This window comes from Tasmannia lanceolata, unplaced genomic scaffold, assembly GCF_043159265.1.
Source record: "Tasmannia lanceolata isolate RefF3 unplaced genomic scaffold, GAP_Taslan_0.1 ptg000020l, whole genome shotgun sequence".
Taxonomy (NCBI): Eukaryota; Viridiplantae; Streptophyta; class Magnoliopsida; order Canellales; family Winteraceae; genus Tasmannia; species Tasmannia lanceolata.
The window spans coordinates 10607589-10630997 of NW_027518697.1; the positions used below are offsets into that span (position 1 = coordinate 10607589).

The window sequence follows — 23409 nt, forward strand, 5'->3', positions numbered from 1 at the left end:
TTCAGAACCCAAATCCTCAATAGTAGACCCTTGATAACACTATCAAGGTGACTAAGAATGACGGATAAGGCACTAATCTCCTCATCCTTAAGATGATGACGACACTCCCAATCCACTTGTAATAACCTATAATTCATGAGCATCTAAACACACCTTATCCAATCAAAATTGGAGACAATTTTGGTCCCACAAATTGGTTACTTATGAAGTCCTAGATAACAATGGGATTGCAAAAGTAAATAAGTAAATGCAGTTTCTCATACAAGGAAAATGAACACTCCTTCAAAGGATCAATAGAAGAGATTACAAATGTATAGCTACCAAAAATACCTCCTGAAAAAATAAGATCAATAGAGGGCCTTAGACACCCTATCAAATCATCCACAGTAAAGACCAAACAATCTCTGTGGAAAAATTATTGCTTTGCTTTCAAATACCATAATGCCAAAAATAGAAACCGAATTTGGGTTCTAGGTTGCACCTGTAGTAGGAGGAGAAAACTAATCAAGGCTTGAGAGCTAGTGACAATCCAACCTTAGGATGCTTGTCCAAAGCTTTGGTGTCGAACTCGCCAGAAATTGTAATGATTGACTTGGGTTTCAGCTCATGTTGCATAAGTGCCCCGAGCTTCCCGTGATTATTAAGCTTTGTTTTCACCATGGTCAGGGGATCAACGGCATATGACGTTCCAACGGTGAATGTGTTCTCGTTCGTAGAGAACCGTCGGGTAATCTCTGCTACGGTGGCAGTCCTCTTTGGGTAATCCAGATTGTGCAGATATGATGCCCTGATTACATCTCCCCTGTCGGACCTGAAAAAAAAGGCCTCAGTTATAAGAGACACTGTGGTTATCTCTTTCTTGTGTTCTTTCCTAATCCTGGGATTTGAATACTATTGTTAATATCAAACTTACAGAAATACAGAGGCACTGGACTCTGGCTTTGTTACACTAATCCCAGCATTATACTTGGTAAAACAACCTGCGGTAGTGTCAAAACCTGCCTCTGCACCAAGGGCAAGGCCATGGGCGCCGATAGTCCCTGAAAGGTCCAATACGGGGGACTGGTTCAAAGCCGCAGCTGCTGTTAATGTTGCATGGTGATGGAAATATTGTACCTCCAGCTGGAAAGCAAAAAGAGAATGTTGGTATTTAAGTCTCATAATTGCCAATATGATTAACAGAACCACAATGGTCTATTAGTATTAGCATGGAACCATATCAGGCTTACAAGAGAATGAACTTAAGTACCTTGCCGGAGTTGTAATCTGGCAGCTTAAACGTAGCAATAGTCTTTGTTGATGGCAAAAGTTCCATAAAAGTGAGGGTTGTAGAAATCTGGAAAGTAAAAGTGAAGTTAATTAGAAACCAGAGATTAGAGTTCAAAGTTTAAAAGGAAAAAAGAATGGCAAAACAACACACATTTGATTCTGTATCGACTTTGACATCAACCATGCTGTTCTTGTATTTGTATTGCACCGTGATGTCACCAGCAGTCAATCCCTCCTTCTTCACTGCAGTTGAAGTAAGACCCTGAAAATAAAGCAGAAATCATCAATACATTGCTGATTTCTTTTATATGGGGAATACAGAGCAGCTACAATTCAGAATATGGATTTGATAAATCCAATACACAGTAGATGTGAGAGAAAAAAGGATATCATTTTCCGATAATTTATGTCCAATATAAGTGAAATCTTAATTAATCTTGACAAAGAAGATAGAATTAAGCATGCCTCTTGACAAGTGTATATTTGTGCCTTTTCTAGCACTTTTAAAGTTTCATCTTATAGTTGTAAATTTCGTTCCGGTGGCCATTTCGTTTTGGCCACTGGAATAAAAATTTTCGGTCATTTTGGTCCAATTTCATTTGAAACTTTTTGTTCTGGAAAAAAATAATAAAAATATGAAAAAATCACAAAAAATCAGAAAATTGCTAGAAAAATATAAGAAACAACTAAATGAACAAAATATGTAAAAGATCCAACATTACTTAAAGGAAAATCACTTTCAGTCAGCTGAAATGCCTGTTTTGACTGTTGACCAGTGCCTAACAAGATGAAAAAATTTTGGAGACCAAATTAGATTTTTTTTACCGGACTTTTAGGATTTAATAATGTTTGGACAAGATAGAATTTATGTATTTTTACAATTGGAAAACTACCGCACCGTTTGGAAGTTAAGAATTTGAAACGACCCATTTTTTCAAATTTTGTACTAGAACTGGAGAGTTAGACTTTTTATCCTTTTAAATTTGGGTCTTGAAACTATTCTTAATAGATCCAAATGAGGGGTATTCCGTTATTTACATGTAAAGTCATTTAAGTAAATAAATCTTAAGTAAATTTTACTCAAATGACTTTACATGTAAATACTAAGAGGAGAAAAGAAGGGAAGAGAACCAAGAAGAGACAATGAGACTAGAACAAAAACAACTAACTGGACAAATTTCGGACGAAATCTTGAATTTCGGGAATGGTGAATTTCGTCCGAAATTACTGAAATCGGACGAAATCCGGAACGAAACGATATTTTGGTCGTTTTGTTCCGGTTTTCGAACGAAACCAGAATGTTTTGGCCATTTCGGCAGAAACGAAACGAAATTTACAACTAAGGTTTACATACATTTATGTGATTTTACAGGAATTCCAATACAATTTCTAAATGAAACCGAGGCATTTTAGTTCGTGGAAACCCAAACTGAAATTGAAATCAAAATTTAAAACCTTACATAATACATACACCACATTTCACATGCAATTGATATAAATATAATTATGAACGCATTCTATTATTGTATTGCACAACACACTTACGATTTTTTATTCAGTATACGTTTCAGTCATTTGTTCCCAAGTCAATCTCCTCAGTCTCTATTGACTCGAGGCTCTTTATTATTTTAATTTTTCCTATGAACCGGATTCTGGTCGAGCATCTGACAAACTCACACCATCCATTTCAAATGGGATTTGTCTTGTGGACACACGAGCAATCTTTCTGCCTCTTTCTTTTTTCTTTTTTATAATTCCCTTGCGTTCATGATATCTACATTCAACTGTGCCCCTTTCAGTATGCCTTCCAGTGGGGACGAAAATGGAAACATTTCGATTGTTTCATGTCGGTTTCAATGGAAATTTCAAACTAATTAAAACATAAATACGGACCATCTCTCGAGCATCTCCCCTCTCATTCTTGATCCCCATCAACTACTCAATAAATTGCACTACTAAAAAGAGCCCATTTGAGATTGTGTATGGTAGGCAGGCAAATCATTATTATGACTTGATTCCTTACCTTGTTTGAGGAATGCAATCGTGGTAGCCGAAAAAAAGGTTGGACACATGAAAGAGTCGCACGAGGAAATCTGTAAAAAACTTGCATGTAAGGCCAAGGTGGATGTTTATGGGCACTGATAAGTATTTCAAGAGGGGCAACATGGTCATGGTGAAGGATAGAAATCCTCCAAGCACACAACCTAGGCCACTAAAACCCTTGAAAAATGCAATATTGAAGAGTATGGTTAGGAGATGGCTAAATTTTTGTAGGAGCTGAAACAACTTTAGTAAAGGCATGGTTTTGAATGCAGAGTTACAAGACATTGCACTAAACATATTGGACTTTTCGTGCCACATAACCAAATATGAGCAAGATACTCCAAAACTAGCTAAAGAACTCGCCCGACCATTTTCCTGACGATGAATGAGTGAAAAGCAACACTTAACTTGGATAGAATATCCCTCATTTCTCTAAAGAGAAGTTGAAACCTTCAGGGAAGGAAGAACACCAGGTTAAGCCATCAGATATTGTTAAGGAAATCTAGGGGTGCAACTCATGTCGGGTTCAACCAGAAAAAAATGTCGGGTCGGGTTGGGTGTCTTTCAGGTCGGGTTCGGGTTGGGTTTTCCTAACCCAGGTAAGGTTCGGGTTGAGGGCTTGGGCAGCCCGACCATAGTGAAACTCGACAATTTTTTATCATTTTTTTTAAGATTTTAGTAAGCTTAAAAACTGGGGTCTGGTTGGAACGTCATCGGATTGGAACTCGGGTCGGGTCGGGTCAGGTTTAACGTCATCGGATTGGAACTCGGGTCGGGTCGCATAGAGTAAATGGTTCCTCAGGTTGGGTTCGGGTTGGACCCAACCCGACCCGAGTTGCACACTTAAGAAATCGCCTTCAATCCAAATTATAGGTTGGTCATACTTAGATATGAGAATAATACCATTTCACACCACCAAAATCTTGGCATCAGCCACATTTACTCCATTACAAGGCCCTACGTAGGATAGGAAGATTTCACCACGAAGGTACATGAATGCTCCCCCAAAACCAACTGACAGAGTAGTAGAGCAATATAAAAAAAATGTTAGATTTTGAAGCCCACTCCCCCACAAACCAACTGCCTGAATAGTAGTTTTAAATTATTAATCGATGATCTAGTACTTCCATCAAAAGCGAGCTTGGTCCACTCAGCACCCGGGGATGGACTAAACATTAAAAATTCTAGTTTGGGGAGAGTATCAAGATTCAAGGACAAATAGATATCTAATTCTGAATAATATCCTAAAGAATGATATTAAAAAAATGTGAGATTTTGAAGCCCACTCGGGCACTACCACAATAATCCAGTTAATTACTTGGTCAAAACTATTTCTTTGCCCATTAAATACTATGTTATTTCATTCCTTCCAAATAATACAAATTGTCGATGGAAAGAGAATTTCCCAAAGGCAGTCCTCCACTCTTTTGTTACCAACCTGCTTCTCTGCCATACCCATAGAGTACCAACCGGTCCATGTTTGGATGGACTCCAAATAGATTAAAGAAATAACTCCATATGTGTGAAGATCACTAACAATAAATAAATATATGGTTGGGGGATTCCGCAGGATAATTACAGAAAATGCAATCACGAGAATCACAAACATTTCTTCTGATTAATTGGTCCCTTGATAGGATTTTTCCATGGAGAACACACCACAAAAAAGCAATTGCCCAGGGAGAGGCCGGTAAGTTCCAAATCTTGGGAAAACTATGGAAAGGTATTACCATTGAATAAGATCATACAATAAGATATAACTGAGATAACACCTTTTTGACCCGGCCTGTAGATAAGCTCATCCTTGATTTCAACGGATAGAAAATATAGGTCATAAAGATTTTCAGATAAAGTGTGGAATTTCTATGAGACTCCATTCCCTTATCGTGGGACTGAACACCTTCTGAGGTCTAGAGTTATCCGTACAACAAGAAATGGAGGCTCTAGAGTTCAAGCGCAGAGAAATTAAGAATACTGACACACACCACCACACCACTTATCCAGTTAGAAATAGATGTTTGCCCCATTCCCATCACAAAAAGGCATATATATTTTTTGAACTGAACACAAAAAGGCACGTTAGAATTGAAAATAGAGAATTCAGATTCCTGAGAGTTCTATATTGTGGAGTCGTCAACCATCCACCCACCAAGATGAATGCTTCTCTCCTCCCTTTGATATGAAGCATAAATGAAATTTGTCTATAATTCCACTTCATTATTGAAGAGTCTCCACCACCATTTGGCAACAAAGCTGAATTTCGCAATCTAATATTCTTCATCTCTACACAAGCACACATTTTGGCCAGGAAAACTTGCTTCCAGTTTTTTAAGTGAACTCGCCTACAAGTCGTCGTCATTCTAGAAAAAAAAATCAATTCGTTCTCTCTAACCTAATAGGAGGCGAAATCTTACATATGGATAAGATATAAGTAGAAATGTTACCTTTCAAAAAAAAAGATATAAGTAGGAATGTTAGAGTGAGATGCCTTTAACATGGTAATCTTGCCATGCAGGGACAAGTACTTAACTCTTCCATTCTCAATTTTGTACTCAAACTCTCTCAATAATTGGATCCCAAATCCCAATCATGAAGGCTAAGTGATCCATCCATCAGAGTAAGGCCAAGATATTTTCCTTCTTCCTACTTTTTCCTTCATAAAACTTGGTGATTGTTGATCTTTCAGAAACAACATGATGCACTACATCAACACTCCACCAATTGTGAACAAAAGGTCCGAATTCAACGGAAGCTAACCAAACCTAAAGGGAGTAAGATACCTTAGCTCATCTTCTGTACTGAAGAATAAGGGTGCATGGTCCGAGATAGAGCTGGGGAGAACTATTTGAAAAGAGCATTATAAACGCCCTTTCCATTCTATTGACAGGAGGAATCAATCCATGCGACTTAGCATCAAACCACCAGTTGACCAATTAAAATTCCCCACTTGACTATAGAGGTCAACCAAATCATGGCTATTGATACACTACTAGAAACTAGTCACTGCAGGGATGATGCATGTTCCATGGATTTCTCCTCGAGCCATCTAAAAACAACGATATCCCATGCAATGCACCAAGGGCCCAGATTTGACGATCTAGATTCCCTTTCCGTGTCATTTGATGGAGCATAGAGTAGATTTGAGGATCTAGCTAATGATAGGTCCTCCCAAAAGGATTCCCTTTCTATGTCATTACAAGAGTAGATTTGAGGATCTAGCTAATGATAGGTCCTCCCAAAACAACGATATTCCATTGTATTTTGTTGTCTCTTATGTCCTCTTTGTATTTCTGGTGGACCATCTCGGTTCCCTTTCTCAATATATTGCCATTTCAAAAAACAAGGGGGCATAGACAGCCAATAATATCCAGGAGAATGAATCTACGGCCAACCACAAAGATATAGAGAAATGACTTCTGACTATTATGATCTCATAAAGACCAAATCCCTCCTCCTGACAGACACTAGAATGGAACAATCACAGCATTTGCCCCTTCCCACATTGAGTTGGTATTGTTCTTTGTTACAGCCTCGATTTTCTTTCTTGTAAAATGACAGTATCAGGATTCATTGCCCTAAACGAAAGACATGACACATCATGCAAAAACCTCCTCTACTCTATGAAAACTGTCAAAATGAAAACTTCCTCTATATCAATCTTGATTTCTATTATAAGCCTTCCGATGGATTTGCTCTTCCCCCTTGCCTTTGAAACTTGAATAACAATATCATCCTTCGTTGCAGGTGCATTGTCGCCTTATCTAGATTTTTGTTCCATCTGTCATGTCCTTCATTTGAGGAACACATTCAATAAGATATAGAACCAAAACTTCCAAATAATCACCACAAAACCTGATGACACAACCTGTAAACAAATTCGAGAAAGGTTCCTTCTCAGGCTCCTTATCTATGAAACAAGTTGTGTGCTCTCATGGAAAATTTTAAAAAAATGAGAGACCAGATAGCTAACTGCAATCAAACTTACATGCTCCATGAAGGCAGTCAAGCCAGCAAACAACTCATGGAGAAGTCTTACAAAAAGGACTCCCATAACCGCAGGAACTGTTCCAATGTTAATAACTTAAGACCAAGATCAGTCATGTACAGTTCCAGTCTTCCTCCTGAACCATATATCATTTCCACTACGACTCCACATTTGTCTATCATAGGGACTCTCCCCAAACATCCAAATGCTTCTATTCCTAAGGAGTCTCCCTACAAATTTCTAAATTATCTCATATCCTTCAAGTCCTTCATGATAACATTGACCCCAGTTCCCAAAATTGTAAATGATCACATGAAATAGTGAAAAACAATTGCCAATAATTAAGTGACATTCTGAGGGACTCATACAGTCATTAAGTAATATGCAAGGTATATACAAGTACAGCAACATGTTCTCAGAATCACAATGGTCAAGGGAGGCCTCGCAAGATAAGTTCTACCTTGCCTTGGCAGGCACCTGATGAATATACGCAGTAATCTTGCACATATGAATATCAAACACAGGTAAGAAAGGAAATGTTATCAGGACAACCATATTTTGATATTTGCACAAACATAGCTGTGTTTTTTTAAGTGAATGATAGCCAATTTTATTGTACACATAGTGATGCAGATATTAGGATTTATTTCCGCATTATTTAGTTTCTAGTATTTTTTATTTCCATGTTAATTTCTAGGATTTTATTTTCCACGTTATTTTTAGGAATTCTTATTTTAGTAGGTTTATATTTTTTAAGTTGTTTATTTGCCTATATGTAGGCCTCTTTAGAGCTTTATTGTTAACTTTTGAATGATTAATTGAATTGAGATTCTCCCCTCTAATTTCTTCTTTCTTCTTCTACTGCTCCCTATATTCGTCTCTTCTCTTCTTCCCCTATTCTTCTAATTCTATCCCCTTTCATCTATTTCTCTTCCATTTCTCTTTGCGGTGCTGCATCAATTTGGTATCAAAGCAAAGATCCAAAGATTCTGTGCAATTCTTTAACTTTCTATCTCCCAGCCAACCGTTAAAATCTGCTTCCTGAACCCTCAAAACCATCACCCCTAAATCTGCAAATAAACAACCTAAAAGATAGAAACCTACTAAAATAAGAATTTCTAAAAATAACATGGAAAATAAAATCCTAGATACTATTAACATGGAAATAAAAAATACTAGAAACTAAAAAATGCGAAAATAAATCCTAATATCTGCGTCATTCCCGCAAGAGGGGGGGCGGGCCCGCCTCCCTCTCTTCGTCTCTCGTACGCACGCGAATGGCGTATGCTTTTTATTATTAATATATGTGAATCATCTTTTCTGTGAACTTGGGATCACTAAAGCAATCCGAATTTCACATAAAAGAGAATAATCAGAGTCGTCACCTAGGTAAGAGACCTAGGACCCATAAATGACAAGAAATCTAGATTCGTTACCTGATTACGAGAATGTAAGGTATGGGGAATTACCACCACGTGCACCATTCTTGCCCGATAATCCGGTCTTCAATTCCAAAGTTAACTCTCTTGAATTTCTTTTAAATGGCTCATTTGGACTCTTTTGATGTGCGAACTATGTGACATGCATCTTAAAATATAATTTCAATGTAATTCCTAAATGTGTATCTTGATTTTCTTGATTTGTTGGGATTCAATATATGTGAAAATTCTCCTAAAATTCTAATTTGGGGAAAAATCCTAATGCGCTGTTTGGTTGCCTTTTAGCACTAGGTTTTTTCTAATCCCACTCTTGTAATGATTACTTGTGGGGTGAATTTTTTAATCCCACTTTTGTAATGATTGCCTTTTCATCCCATCCCAAGATAACCCCAGGAACAAAAATAAATTTTTTAATCCCACTTTTTTTCTACCCAACAGTTCAAGCAACCAAACAAAGGTTTTTTTTTTTCCCACCATATCTCCCAGGGTATTTTTTTCTCCCACATAACCAAACATGGGATTTTTATTTTACCAGGATACTTCTAGGACTTTTTTTTCCCACCTATCTCCCAGGGTATTTTTTTCTCCCACATAACTCCCAGGCACAAAAAAAACCCGGCAACCATACAGAGCATAAGTGATTTAATCAATTTAATTTAGGGTTTTAAATGAGAGAAGAAATAATAAACTACCCTAAAAACCCCACTGATTGTGTGTGGGGCCGACTCGTGCGAGGAATGCCATCCAAACATCCAAGCTGCCTACGTACCCAAGCCTCAGTAGGATCAGAGTCGACGTAGTTCGTTGACCTAAATTAAGCTACATACGTAAGACCTCTAGGACACCGATCTAGACTGGAAGGACTGTTTCAACAGTTTAAAAAAGATTATTTAGTTCAAGTTGAATAGATTTTATTTTCCTAAGACTTCATCTAAGATGTTATATGGTCCTATCTAAGTGCAAGACAACCCTCAGACTAATGCAGTTGGGCCCTACATCCTAGGCTAACTAGGTTTGTCCTATAGAGGAAAGGGATTGACTAGTGAAACTAATCTAAGGGTCAATTACTAATAATAGCAATTGACCGTGATGAGGCTGGACTCCTAACTCTAGGATACCCTAAAAACCTAAAGCACAACATGACGTAAGTATTCTTAAAGAGGATCTAAGGGCTACGAAGTGGGACCGCAATCCAACGGTTCCGATCAACTTGAACTTGGGTTTGCCCAACCCAAATTCATTAAGTGAATTATTTTCAATTCTTTTAAAAGTTCTTAACATCTAAAACATAAGGCTCTTAAGGGGTTGACCAATCTCATACGGGAGTTGCATTCATGAAAGGAAATTGTGCTTTTCACCCTTAAACAATTTAACATATAAGTTATGATATATTATTGCCCGGTATGTTCTCAGGATTTCCGTGGAAAAGACCTCGGAACCAATAACATATTATAATTTAGACGCTAAACTATCCAGGGTTGATCGCAAAGATAAATGATCATGAATTCAAGCTTTGCATGTAAACTAACCTAAGATAGCAATTTTATAAAGGAGTATGTGACTTTTAGGGTTTCTGTTTAAGTGGCTTAAGGATTTAATACATGCTTGAAAATTAGAGTTTTCTGGAAATTTTCATTAGGTTTAAAATTAATTTGATTTTTAAGTGAATTTATTAGAATCGAACCAGAATCATGATTTTACAAAGCATCCTATAACAAACTAAGTTCTCTGTTTCAGAAACTTTGGGATATGATGTGTTCTGTAAAATTATGACTTTCTTGAAATTTTCATGATTTTAGAGATTAAATTCGATTCTTAGTGATTTTTCCAAAATCATACCAGATTCATGACATTACAAAGCAACTTATAGCAAATGAATTTCAATTCGAACCAAAATTTTAAAGTGATATGATGATTATGAATAAAGCATACTGTAAAAAATTCATCAGATAATATTATGATTTGCTACGTATTCCAGATTTAACAAATAATGGCTATTTCGGAAGAATAAATAAAAAAACATGCATAATGGAATCCTAAAATCATGATAAAATTAAGGTATACTGAATATGAATCATAATATTTTCTAACCAAATTTCAGAACTCGAAAATTAATATTTCTCCAAAAATTCAATTTTTAAGGGAAGAGGTCAATCGTTTTCTCGAAATCCAAACCCATTTTATCATAAAAAATTTAAAAACTATATTAAAACTTTACAAAAATCAATGAAATTTTTTCTATGACATACCAGTAACATACGTTATTGGTTTGTAAAGAAAAATTCAAAATTTAGTAATTTTAACAAGAAAAATAATTATAGCACGTAAAATGAAGCTATGATTAGAAAACAATAAAGAAAACAGATTTTTCAAAATTTTATTTCATGAAAAATTCTATTTATGTCTAAACTTTAGATCTGAAAAGTTTCATGAGTTTTCAAAATCATTTGATATATATTAAAAATAAGCCAATTCAAAATAATTTAAAATCGAGTCAAATAAATTTCAAAATTCTGAAAATTTTTGGGTAATATGGAAATATTAAAATCGGACTGGAAACAAAATTTTCACCTCGTTTCGACTTGATTTGATACGTTTTCGATTTTATTCGTCGAGAAATAACCCTTTTCAGGGTTACCGTTCGAAAAATAAAACGAAAAATAAAACAAGCCATCCATGGGTGAAAATTATGTTTTCCAGTGGTTTTAGAATTTACTTTAATCTCATAAAATATTAGTTTTAGAAAAACACCATGTTTTCAAATACTTGCTTTGAAAACCAATCTTGAAACCCATTTCGAATGAAAAACAAAAGAAAATTAATATTTAATGGAGAAAAATTAATTTTCCATTGAAATTCTGGAATTAATAATATTATGATTCATATTACAACATACTAAAATTTCATCGAAAAATTCATCTATTTAGACCATATTCGAAAATCAAACCCTTAAATTGAAAAGTGGAATAACACATGTCGTTGATCGCGAATCCTTATCTCTAGGGTGTGTAATTCCGGGATATTCGCTTTGTCACACCCTTATAAACGCTAGAAAACCCCGAAGAACGATCCAATAATCTCCAATATGTTGTATATAAAAGAAGATATGAAGAAACAAGATCTTCCACTTTTCAATTTTTAGTTTAGAAATCATGTTTAGGATGTTTTTAAGGGTTTGATTTTCGAATATGGTCTAAACGGATGAATTTTTCGATGAAATTTTAGTAGGGGTGGCCAACTGGTTCGGTTCTCGGTTCTTTTTTTTTTCGGTTCTCGGTTCCATGAACCGTAAGAACCGAACCGAACCGTAGTACACAGTAGGACCGAACCGAACATAATCGGTTCGGTCCGGTCCGGTTCTTCGGTTCTAATGGCTAATTATTAATTATAATTTATAAAAACTTTTAATTAAAGTTATAATATAAGTTACTTTCTTATTATAAGAATAGTATTAACTATTACTTATTAATATTATAAGTAATTTATATTATTAAGTATATGTATAATAGAAATATAAAAATATTATATATATATATTCAAAGTTTGGTTCTTCGGTTCCGGAACCGAACCGAGAACATTAGACCCAGAACCGAACCGAATAAGTTCGTTTCTTCATCAGTGGAACCGAACCGGACCAAAAATATTTTTTTACAGTTCGGTTCTTCGGTTCCGGTTCGGTTCTGGTTCGGTTCTGGCCACCCCTAAATTTTAGTATGATGTAATATGAATAATATTATTAATTCTAGATTTTCAATGGAAAATTAATTTTTCACTATTAAATATTAATTTTCTTTTGTTTTTCATTCGAGATGGGTTTCAAGCTTAGTTTTCAAAGCAGGTGTTTGAAAACATAGTGTTTTTCTAAAACTCAGATTTTCTGAGATTAAAATAAATTCTAAAACCACTGGAAAACATAATTTTCACCCATGGATGGCTTGTTTTATTTTTATTTTTATTTTTCGAACGGTAACCCAGAAAATGGTTATTTCTCGATGAATAAAATCGAAAACGTATCAAATCAAGTCGAAATGAGGTGAAAATTTTGTTTCCAGTCCAATTTTGATATTTCCATACTACGCAAAAATTTTCAGAATATTTGGAATTTATTTGACTCTATTTAAAATTATTTTAAAATTGGCTTATTTTTAATAAATATCAAATGGTTTTGAAAACTCATGAAACTTTTCAGATCTTAAGTTTAGACATAAATAGAATTTTCCATGAAATAAAATTTTGAAAAATCTGTTTCTTTATTGTTTTCTAATCAAAGCTTCGTTTTACGTGCTGTAATTTTTTTTCATGTTAAAATTACTAAATTTCAAAAATTTTCTTTACAAACCAGTAACATATGTTACTGGTATGTCATAGAAAAATTTTCATGGATTTTGTGAAGTTTTGATATGGTTTTTGAATTTGTTATGATAAAACGGGTTTGGATTTCAAGAAAACGATTGACCTATTTCCTTAAAAATTGAATTTCTGGAGAAATATTAACTTCCGAGTTCTGAAATTTGGATAGAAAATATTATGATTCATCTTCAGTATACCTTAATTTTATCACGATTTTAGGACTCCATTATGCATGCTTTTTTATTTCTTCTTCCGAAATAGTCATTATTTGTTGAATCTGGAATACATAGGAAATTATAATATTATCTGATGAAATTTTTATAGTATACTTTACTCATAATCGCCATGTCACTGTAAAATTTTGGTTTGAATTGAAATTCATTTGCTATAAATTACTTTGTAATGTCATCAATCTGGTTTGATTTTGGAAAAATCACTAAAAATCGAATTTAATCTCTAAAATCATAAAAAATTCAAGAAAGTCATAATTTTACAGAACACATCATATCCCAAAGTTTCTGAAACAGAGAACTTAGTTTTCTATCGAATGCTTTGTAAAATCATGAATCTAGTCCGATTCTAATAAATTCACGTAAAAATCGAAATCAATTCAAAACCTCATGAAAATTTTCAGAATACTTCAATTTTCCATCACATATTCAATCCTTAAGCCACTTAAACAGAAATCCTAAATATCACATACTTCCTTTGTAAAATTGTTGTCTTAGATCCGTTTAAGTGCTAGGTTTGAGTTCATGATTGATTATTCATTGCGATCGATTCTTGGATGGTTTAGCATCTAAATTGTAATATGTTATTAGCTTCGAGGTCTTTGTCCATGGAAATCCTAAAAAAATGCCGGGCAATAATATATTATAACTTATATGTTAAATTGTTAAGGGGTTGAGGGCATAATTCTTTGTCATGATTGAAATCCAAGCACGAGAATGGTGGAACCTTAGAGCCATAAGTTTTAGATGTTAGGAAACCTTAAAAGAACTGAAAATCATTAATTTAATGAATTTGGGTTGGGCACAACCAAATTCAAGTTGATTGGAACCATTGGATTGCGGTCCCACCTTGTCAGAGTCCTAGAGTTAGGAGTCCAGCCTCATCACGGTCGGTTGCTATTATTAGCAATTGACCCTTAGATTAGTTTCACTAGTCAATCTCTTTCCCTTATATGACAAACCTAGTTAACGTAGGATGTAGGGTCACCTGCATTAGTCTAAGGGATTGTCTTGCACTTAGATATGACCATATAGCATCTTAGATGAAGTCCTACGATAATAAAATCAATTCAACTTGAACTAAATAATCTCTCTTAAACTGTTGAAACAGTTCTTCCAGTCTAGATTGATGTCTTACACATCTTAGGCACGTAGCTTAGTTTAGGCCACTGAACTACGTCGACTCTGATCCCAGAGAGGCTGGGGTACGTAGGCAACTTGTATGCTTGGACGGCATACCAAGCACGAGTCGGCCCTACACACATTCCAGTAGGATTTTAGGGTTTTATTTTGTTTATTTCTTTATCATTTTCAAACCCTAAATTAAATTGATTAAATCACTTACAATTTTCCTCGAAATTAGATTTTAAGAGAACTTTCACATATATCGAATCAAACCAATTTAAGAGAATCAAAAGACGCATCTAGGAACTACATCGAGATTAGATTTTTAGGGTACATGTCACATAGTTCGCACATCAAAAGAGTTCAAATGAGCCATTTAAAAGAAATTCAAGAGAGTTAACTTTGGAATTGAAGACCGGATTATCGGGCAAGAATTGTGCATGCGGTGGTAATTCCCCATACCTTCCATTCTCGTAATCAGGTAACAAATATAGATTTCTGGTTATTTATGGGTCCTAGGTCTCTTACCTAGGTGGCGACTCTGATTATTCTCTTTTGTGTGAAATTCGGATTGCTTTAGTGATCCCAAGTTCACAGAAAAGATGATTCACATATATTAATAATAAAAAGCACACGCCATTCGCGTGGGTACGAGAGACAAAGAGAGGGAGGCGAGTCGCCCCCCTCTCGCGGGATCGAATCCCACAGACTGGCGACTCTAGGGTACGTAGGCGGATTGCTTTAGTGATTCCTACACTGGGGTATGTAGGCAGCTCGGTCAAACTGAGTTCGGTCGTTTCAAAAGAAGAAAAAAAACCTAATTATTCAAAAGAAAGAAAAAAAGAAAAGAAAAATCAATTTAACTTCAAATTAGGGGCATTTGCCCTGAACTACACGCGACATGATTCCTACACTAGGATACGTAGGCAACCTGCTTACAGGTTCGGTTGAAATTTTTGCAAAACCTTTAGCCATTCTTTGAAAAGCCCTACCCCACCTATAAAGTCCTTTTGGTGTTCAAGTAAAGGAAAAAAAGAAAAAAGAAAAAGAAAAAGAAAAAAAAAGAATGGAGCTTGAAGATCTGATAGACTGAAAACCTGAGAGGGCGGTCTACGCAAAATTTAGGATCATTCCCTTGCTAAGTTGAAAATCCGAAAGGGTGGCTTAGGCAACAGTTAAATGGGTGGCCTGCTGAGTTGAAAACCCGAAAAGGCAGTTTAGGCAAAAGTTAAGGCCGAACGGTTCGCCAATTTGAAAATCTGAAAAGGGGAACTTGGTCGTGGTAAGATTGGGTTCACGCCAGAAGAGTTACACTGCTCATTGAAATGCAGTAGGTCAGGCAAAGTTAACAATGATTCTTGAAACTAGGGGCATTAATTTTAAGCAATCAGAAAGCTAATAGAAAAAAAAGACATGAAGTATTACTGTTTTAAAAAATAAGTGAAGGTGTTTATTAATGGAGAAACATTCTTTAAAAGAAGCCAGACTAACCCAAAAGAAAATGCTTATAAGTCAGAAGCATCACGAGATTACTTGAGTAATCTTTCTTATATTGTCATTTCACTTCAAATGTTTGTGTTTTTTAATTTTTGAAATGAAAAATAGCATTTTGCAAGTTCAGTATAAAGGATTGTTGCGAGGTGCAATTGCTCTGAAAACAGGTTCATGAGCAGATTCTGAAAAACTTGGAAAAAGTAAGACCGTCATGAATGATAAAAGATCTTTGAAAAGAACTAATCTCTGGCAAAAGATCAGAAGAAGAGGTAACACTTCATGTTTGGGGCAGGTTGCTAATGAGGTAGTATCTCGAAATTGGGTCTTGAAAGTCCATTCTTATATGATATTTTGCATCTTTTGTTTTCTGGTGGTTAAATCAAAATTTCAACTTCTTATTCCGATATTTTCTATCAAAATTCGAGTCACCCCGTCTCTTCTTTTGATCAATCTTTGTAAGGATTAATCAAAATGATAATTTAAGTCAAATTTCCTGAAATATAATTCTCTTAGAGACTCGTACAACTACGGTGTCTCATTCCTTTCGAGTCCATACGACTACGGTCTCTTATCCTTTTGGGCCTGTATGACTACAGTGTCCCATTCCCTTTGGGCCCGTATAACTACGGTGTCCCATTTCCTTTGAGCCCGTACAACTACGGTGTCTCATTCTCTTCGAGTCCATACGGCATCTATGACTACAGTGTCCCATTCCCTTTGGGCCCGTATGACTACGGTGTCTCATTTCCTTTGAGCTCATACAACTATAGTGCCTCATTCTCTTCGAGTCCATACGATGCGGTTGTTTAGTTTCAGTTTGGGTTCTTTTCGATAACAGCAAGGTGGGTGAGGCTTATGGTTCGGCTAGGGTTTGGCTGGTTCGAAATTCAAGGTGGTAGTGAGCAGATTTTAGGTTGTATTTGCAGAGCCGCTTCACTACTTCATCCGTCCCACCTAACATTGCTGCTATTCTTACAGAGCCTGATGTTAATATTGATGAGATCATCGATGTTGAGCCTTTGATTCCATCAGATTTAGATTTAGAATCTGAGATGGACGATCCAGAGCCAGAGACTCCGTTGATTTCTGAGGTCGACATCATTGAGCATGACGATTCCGAAATTTTTGCTGCACCGATTGCCGAGCATCCAGCGAGCCAACTTCATTCTTCTGAGGTAGATATTGTGACAGATCCACGTGAGGTTGATCCATTGCCTGAGTCCAAGCCGAGTGACCTGACTGTTGAGGCATTACTTGAGATGGATGTTTGAGAGCATATTGTTGAGGATTGCACTATTTTTTAGCCGGTTGAGGAGATTGTCGAGATTTGTGCTGACACAGAGGTGCTTGATATGCGGATTGATCAGAAGGATTGCCCGCCTGAAATCACTATGCCAGGTACGATTCTAGCTGATGATTTTGTTGCTGATTTCATTGAGCCGGATTTGATACGAGCAGGTGATATCTTTATTGAGGCTAGTTATGGATTGGTACTACCCATAGCTGTTTTGCCGATCATGCCGATCCAGGACGAGTACGTTGCCATCTTCCCAGCTTCCCTGATTCTCACGAAAGGCTTGTATTTTGATGATTTTGCATGGATGCTTTCTTCCATATTCCGCTGCCAGCCTTTCAGATCACTTTCATTGCTGTCTCGAGCAATAGCCATCAGGATTGCTTCAGACGGATTGCGCCTTCTTCTGCTTCATTGGATTATTTTCATATTTGACCCAGGCGGACTAGAACTCGAGGGCGAGTTCTTTTTCAACCGGGGGAGAATGATGCAGATATTAAGATTTATTTCCGCATTATTTAGTTTCTAGTATTTTTTATTTCCATGTTAATAGTTTCTAGGATTTTATTTTCCATGTTATTTTTAGGAATTCTTATTTTAGTAGGTTTCTATCTTTTAGGTTGTTTATTTGCCTATATATAGGCCTCTTTAGAGCTTTATTGTTAACTTTTGAATGATTAATTGAATTGAGATTCTCCCCTCTAATTTCTTCTTTCTTCTACTTCTCCCTATATTCGTCTCTTCTTCCCCAATCCTTCGTCTATTCTTCTCTTCTCTTCTTCCCCTATTCTTCTAATTCTATCCCCTTTCGTCTATTCTCTTCCATTTCTTCTATTTCTCTTTGCGGTGCTACATCACATAGGGGACCGAGATGGTTAACATACAAAAATATACAAGCTATAAGAAGATAACAAAAGAGTTGAACTTTCGCAAGAAGTCAAGGAGGAAATAGTCCTATGATTTGTGGACATGGACATGAGTGTCACGTGTCGACAGGGACACAGAGTGTCAGACACGGAAAACTCCTAAAATTTAGAAACAGGGACACGGCTAAAATAGAAAGTACATATAATCATGATTTGTGGACACATATTCGTGTGCCAAGTTTCGACATGGATACAAGGTATCTGACATGGAAACCCCTAAAAATCTAGAAATACTGGCACACTCGTACACATACATATATAAAAGTTGTTGACACTTCTAGTAGTACACTTAAATGTGTCTAAAGGAGTGTTGACACATGTGGACACGGGTGTCGTGTTGGACACGACACGACACGTGTGTCTACAATAAATTCAAAGTGTCGGCCAAATCATAGAAATAGTCAAACATATCCAATGATTCTCTAGAAACTCCTGCTCTTGCTAGGTTATCTGAAGCTTGAACACGACTACACGAGTGACGAGACTACAAGATCACATCCAGTCTAACATCTCATCAAAGATTCTATCAAATCTCCAGGAAATATTCTGCGACCCTTGAAGCCACCGAATAACATTCATGGAATCTCCTTCTACCACCACACTGTCCATGTGATCTCTTGCTAACAACTTTATACCTTGGTGAACTGCTCTCACCTCTGCCTCCGAGGCATCTGCCTCCCCAATCGGACCCGCAAAGGCCCAAATAACCTCCTCAAGATCATTCCTCAAGACTCCTCCAATCCCTGCTGGGCCGAGATCCCCCCTGCTAGAGCCAACAAAGTTAAATTTTAGGAAACCCGGGGCAGGCGGGGTGCCACAAACCCAGCTGTCTTATCTTCTTTAATTAGTACCTGAGTGCTTTTTGGGAAATTTAATAACCTTTTGACAGCTCTTTAAATACTAAAAGACAATTTGGTTTGTGAAAATATCAAAATATGGTTGTGCTGATATCATTTCCCATAGTATATTGTTTGTAAAACCTAGGCATATCCGACTGATCTCCGTCTAAATAACTGTTTCCATGTCTGTTCTTTGAACTTTCTATACAAGAAGAATATCTCAGTCAATGCGAACACCCATAATCCGACTTGACAGACAAAACACCATTGTTTTGCATCTAGGGAAGTGATATATTCGCCCCCTTTTCCTCCCCAGGCCACCCTCTTTAGTGTATTTATGACTACTAGAGAAAGATTGAGAACAATAGAAGCGAAAATCCATCTCTAAAATCCAATCCAAAACATCAAATAGATACATTCAACCTAATCTATTCAATTGCACACAAATGCACACCTATAGAAATCATAAAATGTTCGTAGCATAGATCAACAAAAAGAGAAATGAGAAGAACAAAACCCTAAGATACCGATCTTAGGTCAATTCTTAACTGAAATAAAATAAGAAGAAAAAATTGATATTACCACTCCGCAATCGATGTCGCGACTGTAAGTCGCGACTGTGAATTTCTGATCATAGCAATAATCCTTCGTCAGCAGATCTATAAATCGTGCCAAAAAAAAATGATCAGAAAAAAAAAAAAAAAAAACAGATAAAAAGCGGATTTTAGAGAAGGATGAAGTTTTTTGGAAAATTACCTTTGGCGAGTTTTCCAATGTCAGAGAAGAGTCCCGGCCCCTTGCTCATGGCTTCAGAGAGAGAGAGAGAGAGAGAGATTGTGTTTGTGAAACGCGAGCAATCAAAGAAAAGAGGATGGCACGATTAATTGGTGTTTCCCAATTTTTAAAGGGAAATGATATCAGCACAACAATGGTTTAATGATTGCACAGAAACAGCTTGTCTTTTCCTCTTTAATTGGTTTGTAAGAGCATTTTTGGGAACTGTAATAACCCTTGAAATTTCTTTAAATATTAAAAGACAAGATGGGTTACTGCAATTACCAAAACCTAATTGTGCGGATATCATTTTGCTTTTGAAGAGAGAGAGATTACAAAATCTGGGTTCTTATTGGCACAAGTGGGACCCACTTGTGCAATGATCTAGACCGTTTATCTGTCATTCCTTGTTTTCAATGGGTCATGCATCAATATTTACTGCTAAACCGGTATTTTTTACTGGTAAACCGGTGATTTTTTATGCTATCTTCAATCCAATTTAGGATCTAACACATGAGATTTTATACGGTGTAAGCCCTTATGGTCCCTTATATTTCAAAAAGTACTGTACGGAACACACTATAGGATGATCCAAACCGTCCATATGATGGGCCATAACGTCAATATGTTGTGCCCAAAAAATCATTTCCATAAGATGATCCCAACCCTCCGATCTATAGATGAACTGCATATTATGGAAACATCTATATCTCAGACTAGGATCATTATATGGAAATGATTTTTTGGACACAACCATATACGTTATGGCCCATCTTATGGACGGTTTGGATCAACCTATAATGTGGTCCGTACAGTACTTTTTGAAAGATAAGGGACTATAAGGGCTTACACCGAACCTTTTTCTTAAACTTTTTGGATGCCACGAAAATTGGTCTTTATTTGTAAAGACCCCTTATCTTAATTGGGCTTTTGCAAATGACCAACTTAGTTATGAGGTATTCCTTAAAAAAAAACCACCACAAATTTTATAGTTGAAAAGACCACCTCACCTCCTATATGGAAAAAGATCATATAGGATTTCTGACAAAAATCGTGATAGCAATCATATTTGGTTAGGGGTGTCAAGGGGTCCACATCGGACTAGATCCACCAATGTCTTGGTCATGATCTATTCTAAACCCATTTCGGTTGGATCCTTTTCGGAGTGCTTTTCGGATCCTACTTTCTAGCTGGGCCTCGGTCTATTTTAGATCGAGCCTTCCATCAGAGTGTCCTAGGTCCTACTTAGGTTGTTCAGTGTGTTGGCACTATTACTCCGAAGCAAGTTGCAAGCCTCACCGCGCCCTTACAAGTATAGTATGTGTCTCTATCTATACTTATAGGTATGAGAGTGAAGCTCCCGAGCTTGATTCAGGCAATGAGATGAGTTTGTAATTGTAAACGTTGTCTACGGGCTCAAATGACAACAGTTGTAATATATTGATATTGATACGAGATGATTTGGACTAACCCTCTAACGAGTGAGAGACCCTAAGCGTATTAAGGCATATCATACCCTTTTAGTATTGAGCAATGTTGGCTTGTTACTTAGGGTTAGGGAGTCAAGAGAGAGAGAGAGAGAGAGAGAGAGAGAGAGAGAGAGAGAGAGAGAGAGAGAATTGCCATCTAAAAAGTAGGGAAATAAAATGGAGTTTATCGTTTTAAGGGTAGTTTTTGAACGTTACAAAATACCGCTGGGGTTAATTAGTTTTTTTTTTCTTATATTCTACCTATTATATTAGGTACTTTAACCAATATGCCAAATGCCACATAGATGACAGAATGCGTTGGGCTAGGCCCTTTAAACATATCTCATATACCATGCTAGGTCTCACCTTGTCCCATACTTAGTCAGGCCCTACCTAGGACCATGACATTCCACCACACTTCTGCATCTGTCGTCTTCGGCATCCCATTGATGCAGGGGCATACCTTTGATCCATACCAACCCCTACATGGCTCCTTACTGTAGTTGTCTTTTCTCATTAGTTGCATGCCTATTTTAGTCATTTTGTAATTTTGTATGTCCTTAATGGTCATTTTGCTTACTAGGGATAATCATTTCATATTGTAATGAGCTAGTCTATATAAAACCCCATGATATTTCATTTTGGGGGTTTTTCTTGATGAAATGAAATTAGTAGAGACGGGAGAGAGCATGGCTCTTGTATCTTCATCTTCTTCCATGAGATATCGGATTGTAAGCTTGTGGTTCTAGACTTCTAGCTTTAATTTAATTTAATTTCTCCCATCTACTTTCTTATTATTTTCCATTCATTTCTCTTTTGCACAAACCCAGCTGTCTTTTCTTCTTTAATTGGCTCATTAGAGCTTTCTCGGAAATGTAATACACTTTTGACAGCTCTTTAAAGGGCAGTGGTAAATCGACTCCCCATGTGTCTTTCTCTCTCCTCTGGGTTAGAGAGAGAAAGAGGAGAGAGATAGACACATGGGGAGTCGATTTATCACTCTCCTCTTTAAATACTGAAAGACATGATGGTTTGTGAAAATATCAAAATATGGTTGTGCTGATATAATTTCCCTCTGAACAAATGCCCTTTGTTATGGATGTTGAGAATACAATGCTGGAATCAAGTGGTTCCTTCCAAAATATGGTTGTGCTGATATAATTTCCCTTTGAATAAATGCCCTTTGTTATGGATGTTGGGAATACAATGCTGGAATCAAGTGGTTCCTTCCAGAAAATCCGCACAGTACATTACTCCCTCTTGTACTGAATTCTTAGAGGCTTCATCAACCTTTGCTTAATTATGCCCCCAAGATCATCAGAGATTATGTGAATGCACAAATATTCAACTGTTCATCTCCACAGAAAGTTGATTCCTCATAGATAAAATGTATTTCATTACATCTCTTTGCATTGGTAATACAGTCCCAATTCCCATTGCTCTTTCTTCTCATAGCAAAGGAATGCTAGCTAGGGATGGTGTTGTTATATAGAGGAAGGTGCTCCAATTTGTTGCTAAATGAAGGCATTTGCATTACTGTGGAGAAGATATTTACCTGTCTTAGATAGCATTGAAAGAAAATCCGACTTTTATTCCGAATTTTCCCTCTCTACCACATTCCGAGCAAACAATCCCAACCTTTATTAAATGGCCAATGGTTGTGATTAAATAACACGAACTGCTCCATAGCAATTAAAGGCAGTTTTTTTTTTTGAATGGCTTAAACTCTATAGCGGTTAGTTTCCAAATGACCGAATTTTTACCAAAATGCCCCCAACGGTTAGTTTGAATTGGAATACTCTGTACATACATCATATGGGTTCCCCAAATTTAAAACTAATGATCCTTTTTTTTTTTGAATGGCTTAAACTAATTGTCTTCCAACTTATTTTGGGAATGTATTAACCTCTGCAAACTATTTTTGAACCCCAAAATCTCTCTCCATCTCACTTGTGCCTTTGATTTTGAGAAATTCATTTTGAGATTGGATTAGGCATAATTTGTAATCATATTTGAGAGATATGTGAGCTTCAACATTGTACAATCAAGCCTACATAGAGGCCGGGTGATCTTCTTTGTTCTTCATCTTTTTTAGAGAGAAGGATTTTATCCCTTGATTTGTAGTGAGGAGGATTTCATTCCTTTGATTGTTGGTGAGAAAGGTTTTAATCT

At 36.4% G+C, this 23409-nt stretch overlaps 1 protein-coding gene across 1 annotated transcript; it reads right to left on the reverse strand.

Annotated features, from left to right (window-relative positions):
• Positions 1-240: 240 nt before the first annotated feature.
• On the reverse strand, positions 241-19907 carry LOC143854289 (mitochondrial outer membrane protein porin 2-like). The gene is made up of 6 exons (XM_077364167.1): positions 19751-19907; positions 19577-19653; positions 1421-1531; positions 1250-1336; positions 914-1122; positions 241-811 (listed from the first exon to the last, which is right to left on the reverse strand). The coding sequence occupies exons 1-6, from the start codon at positions 19797-19799 to the stop codon at positions 505-507; spliced, it is 840 nt and encodes a 279-aa protein (XP_077220282.1). The 5' UTR covers positions 19800-19907; the 3' UTR covers positions 241-504.
• Positions 19908-23409: the final 3502 nt, after the last annotated feature.

Bases quoted from the DNA above. Each gene is read 5' to 3' on its own strand.
- LOC143854289 (XM_077364167.1), bottom strand. From the start codon at position 19,799: ATGAGCAAGGGGCCGGGACTCTTCTCTGACATTGGAAAACTCGCCAAA. The intron at 19,654-19,750 runs GTAATTTTCCAA...CACGATTTATAG, and splicing joins CATTGGAAAACTCGCCAAAG to ATCTGCTGACGAAGGATTAT. The intron at 812-913 runs GTAAGTTTGATA...CTTTTTTTTCAG, and splicing joins TCCAGTGCCTCTGTATTTCT to GTCCGACAGGGGAGATGTAA.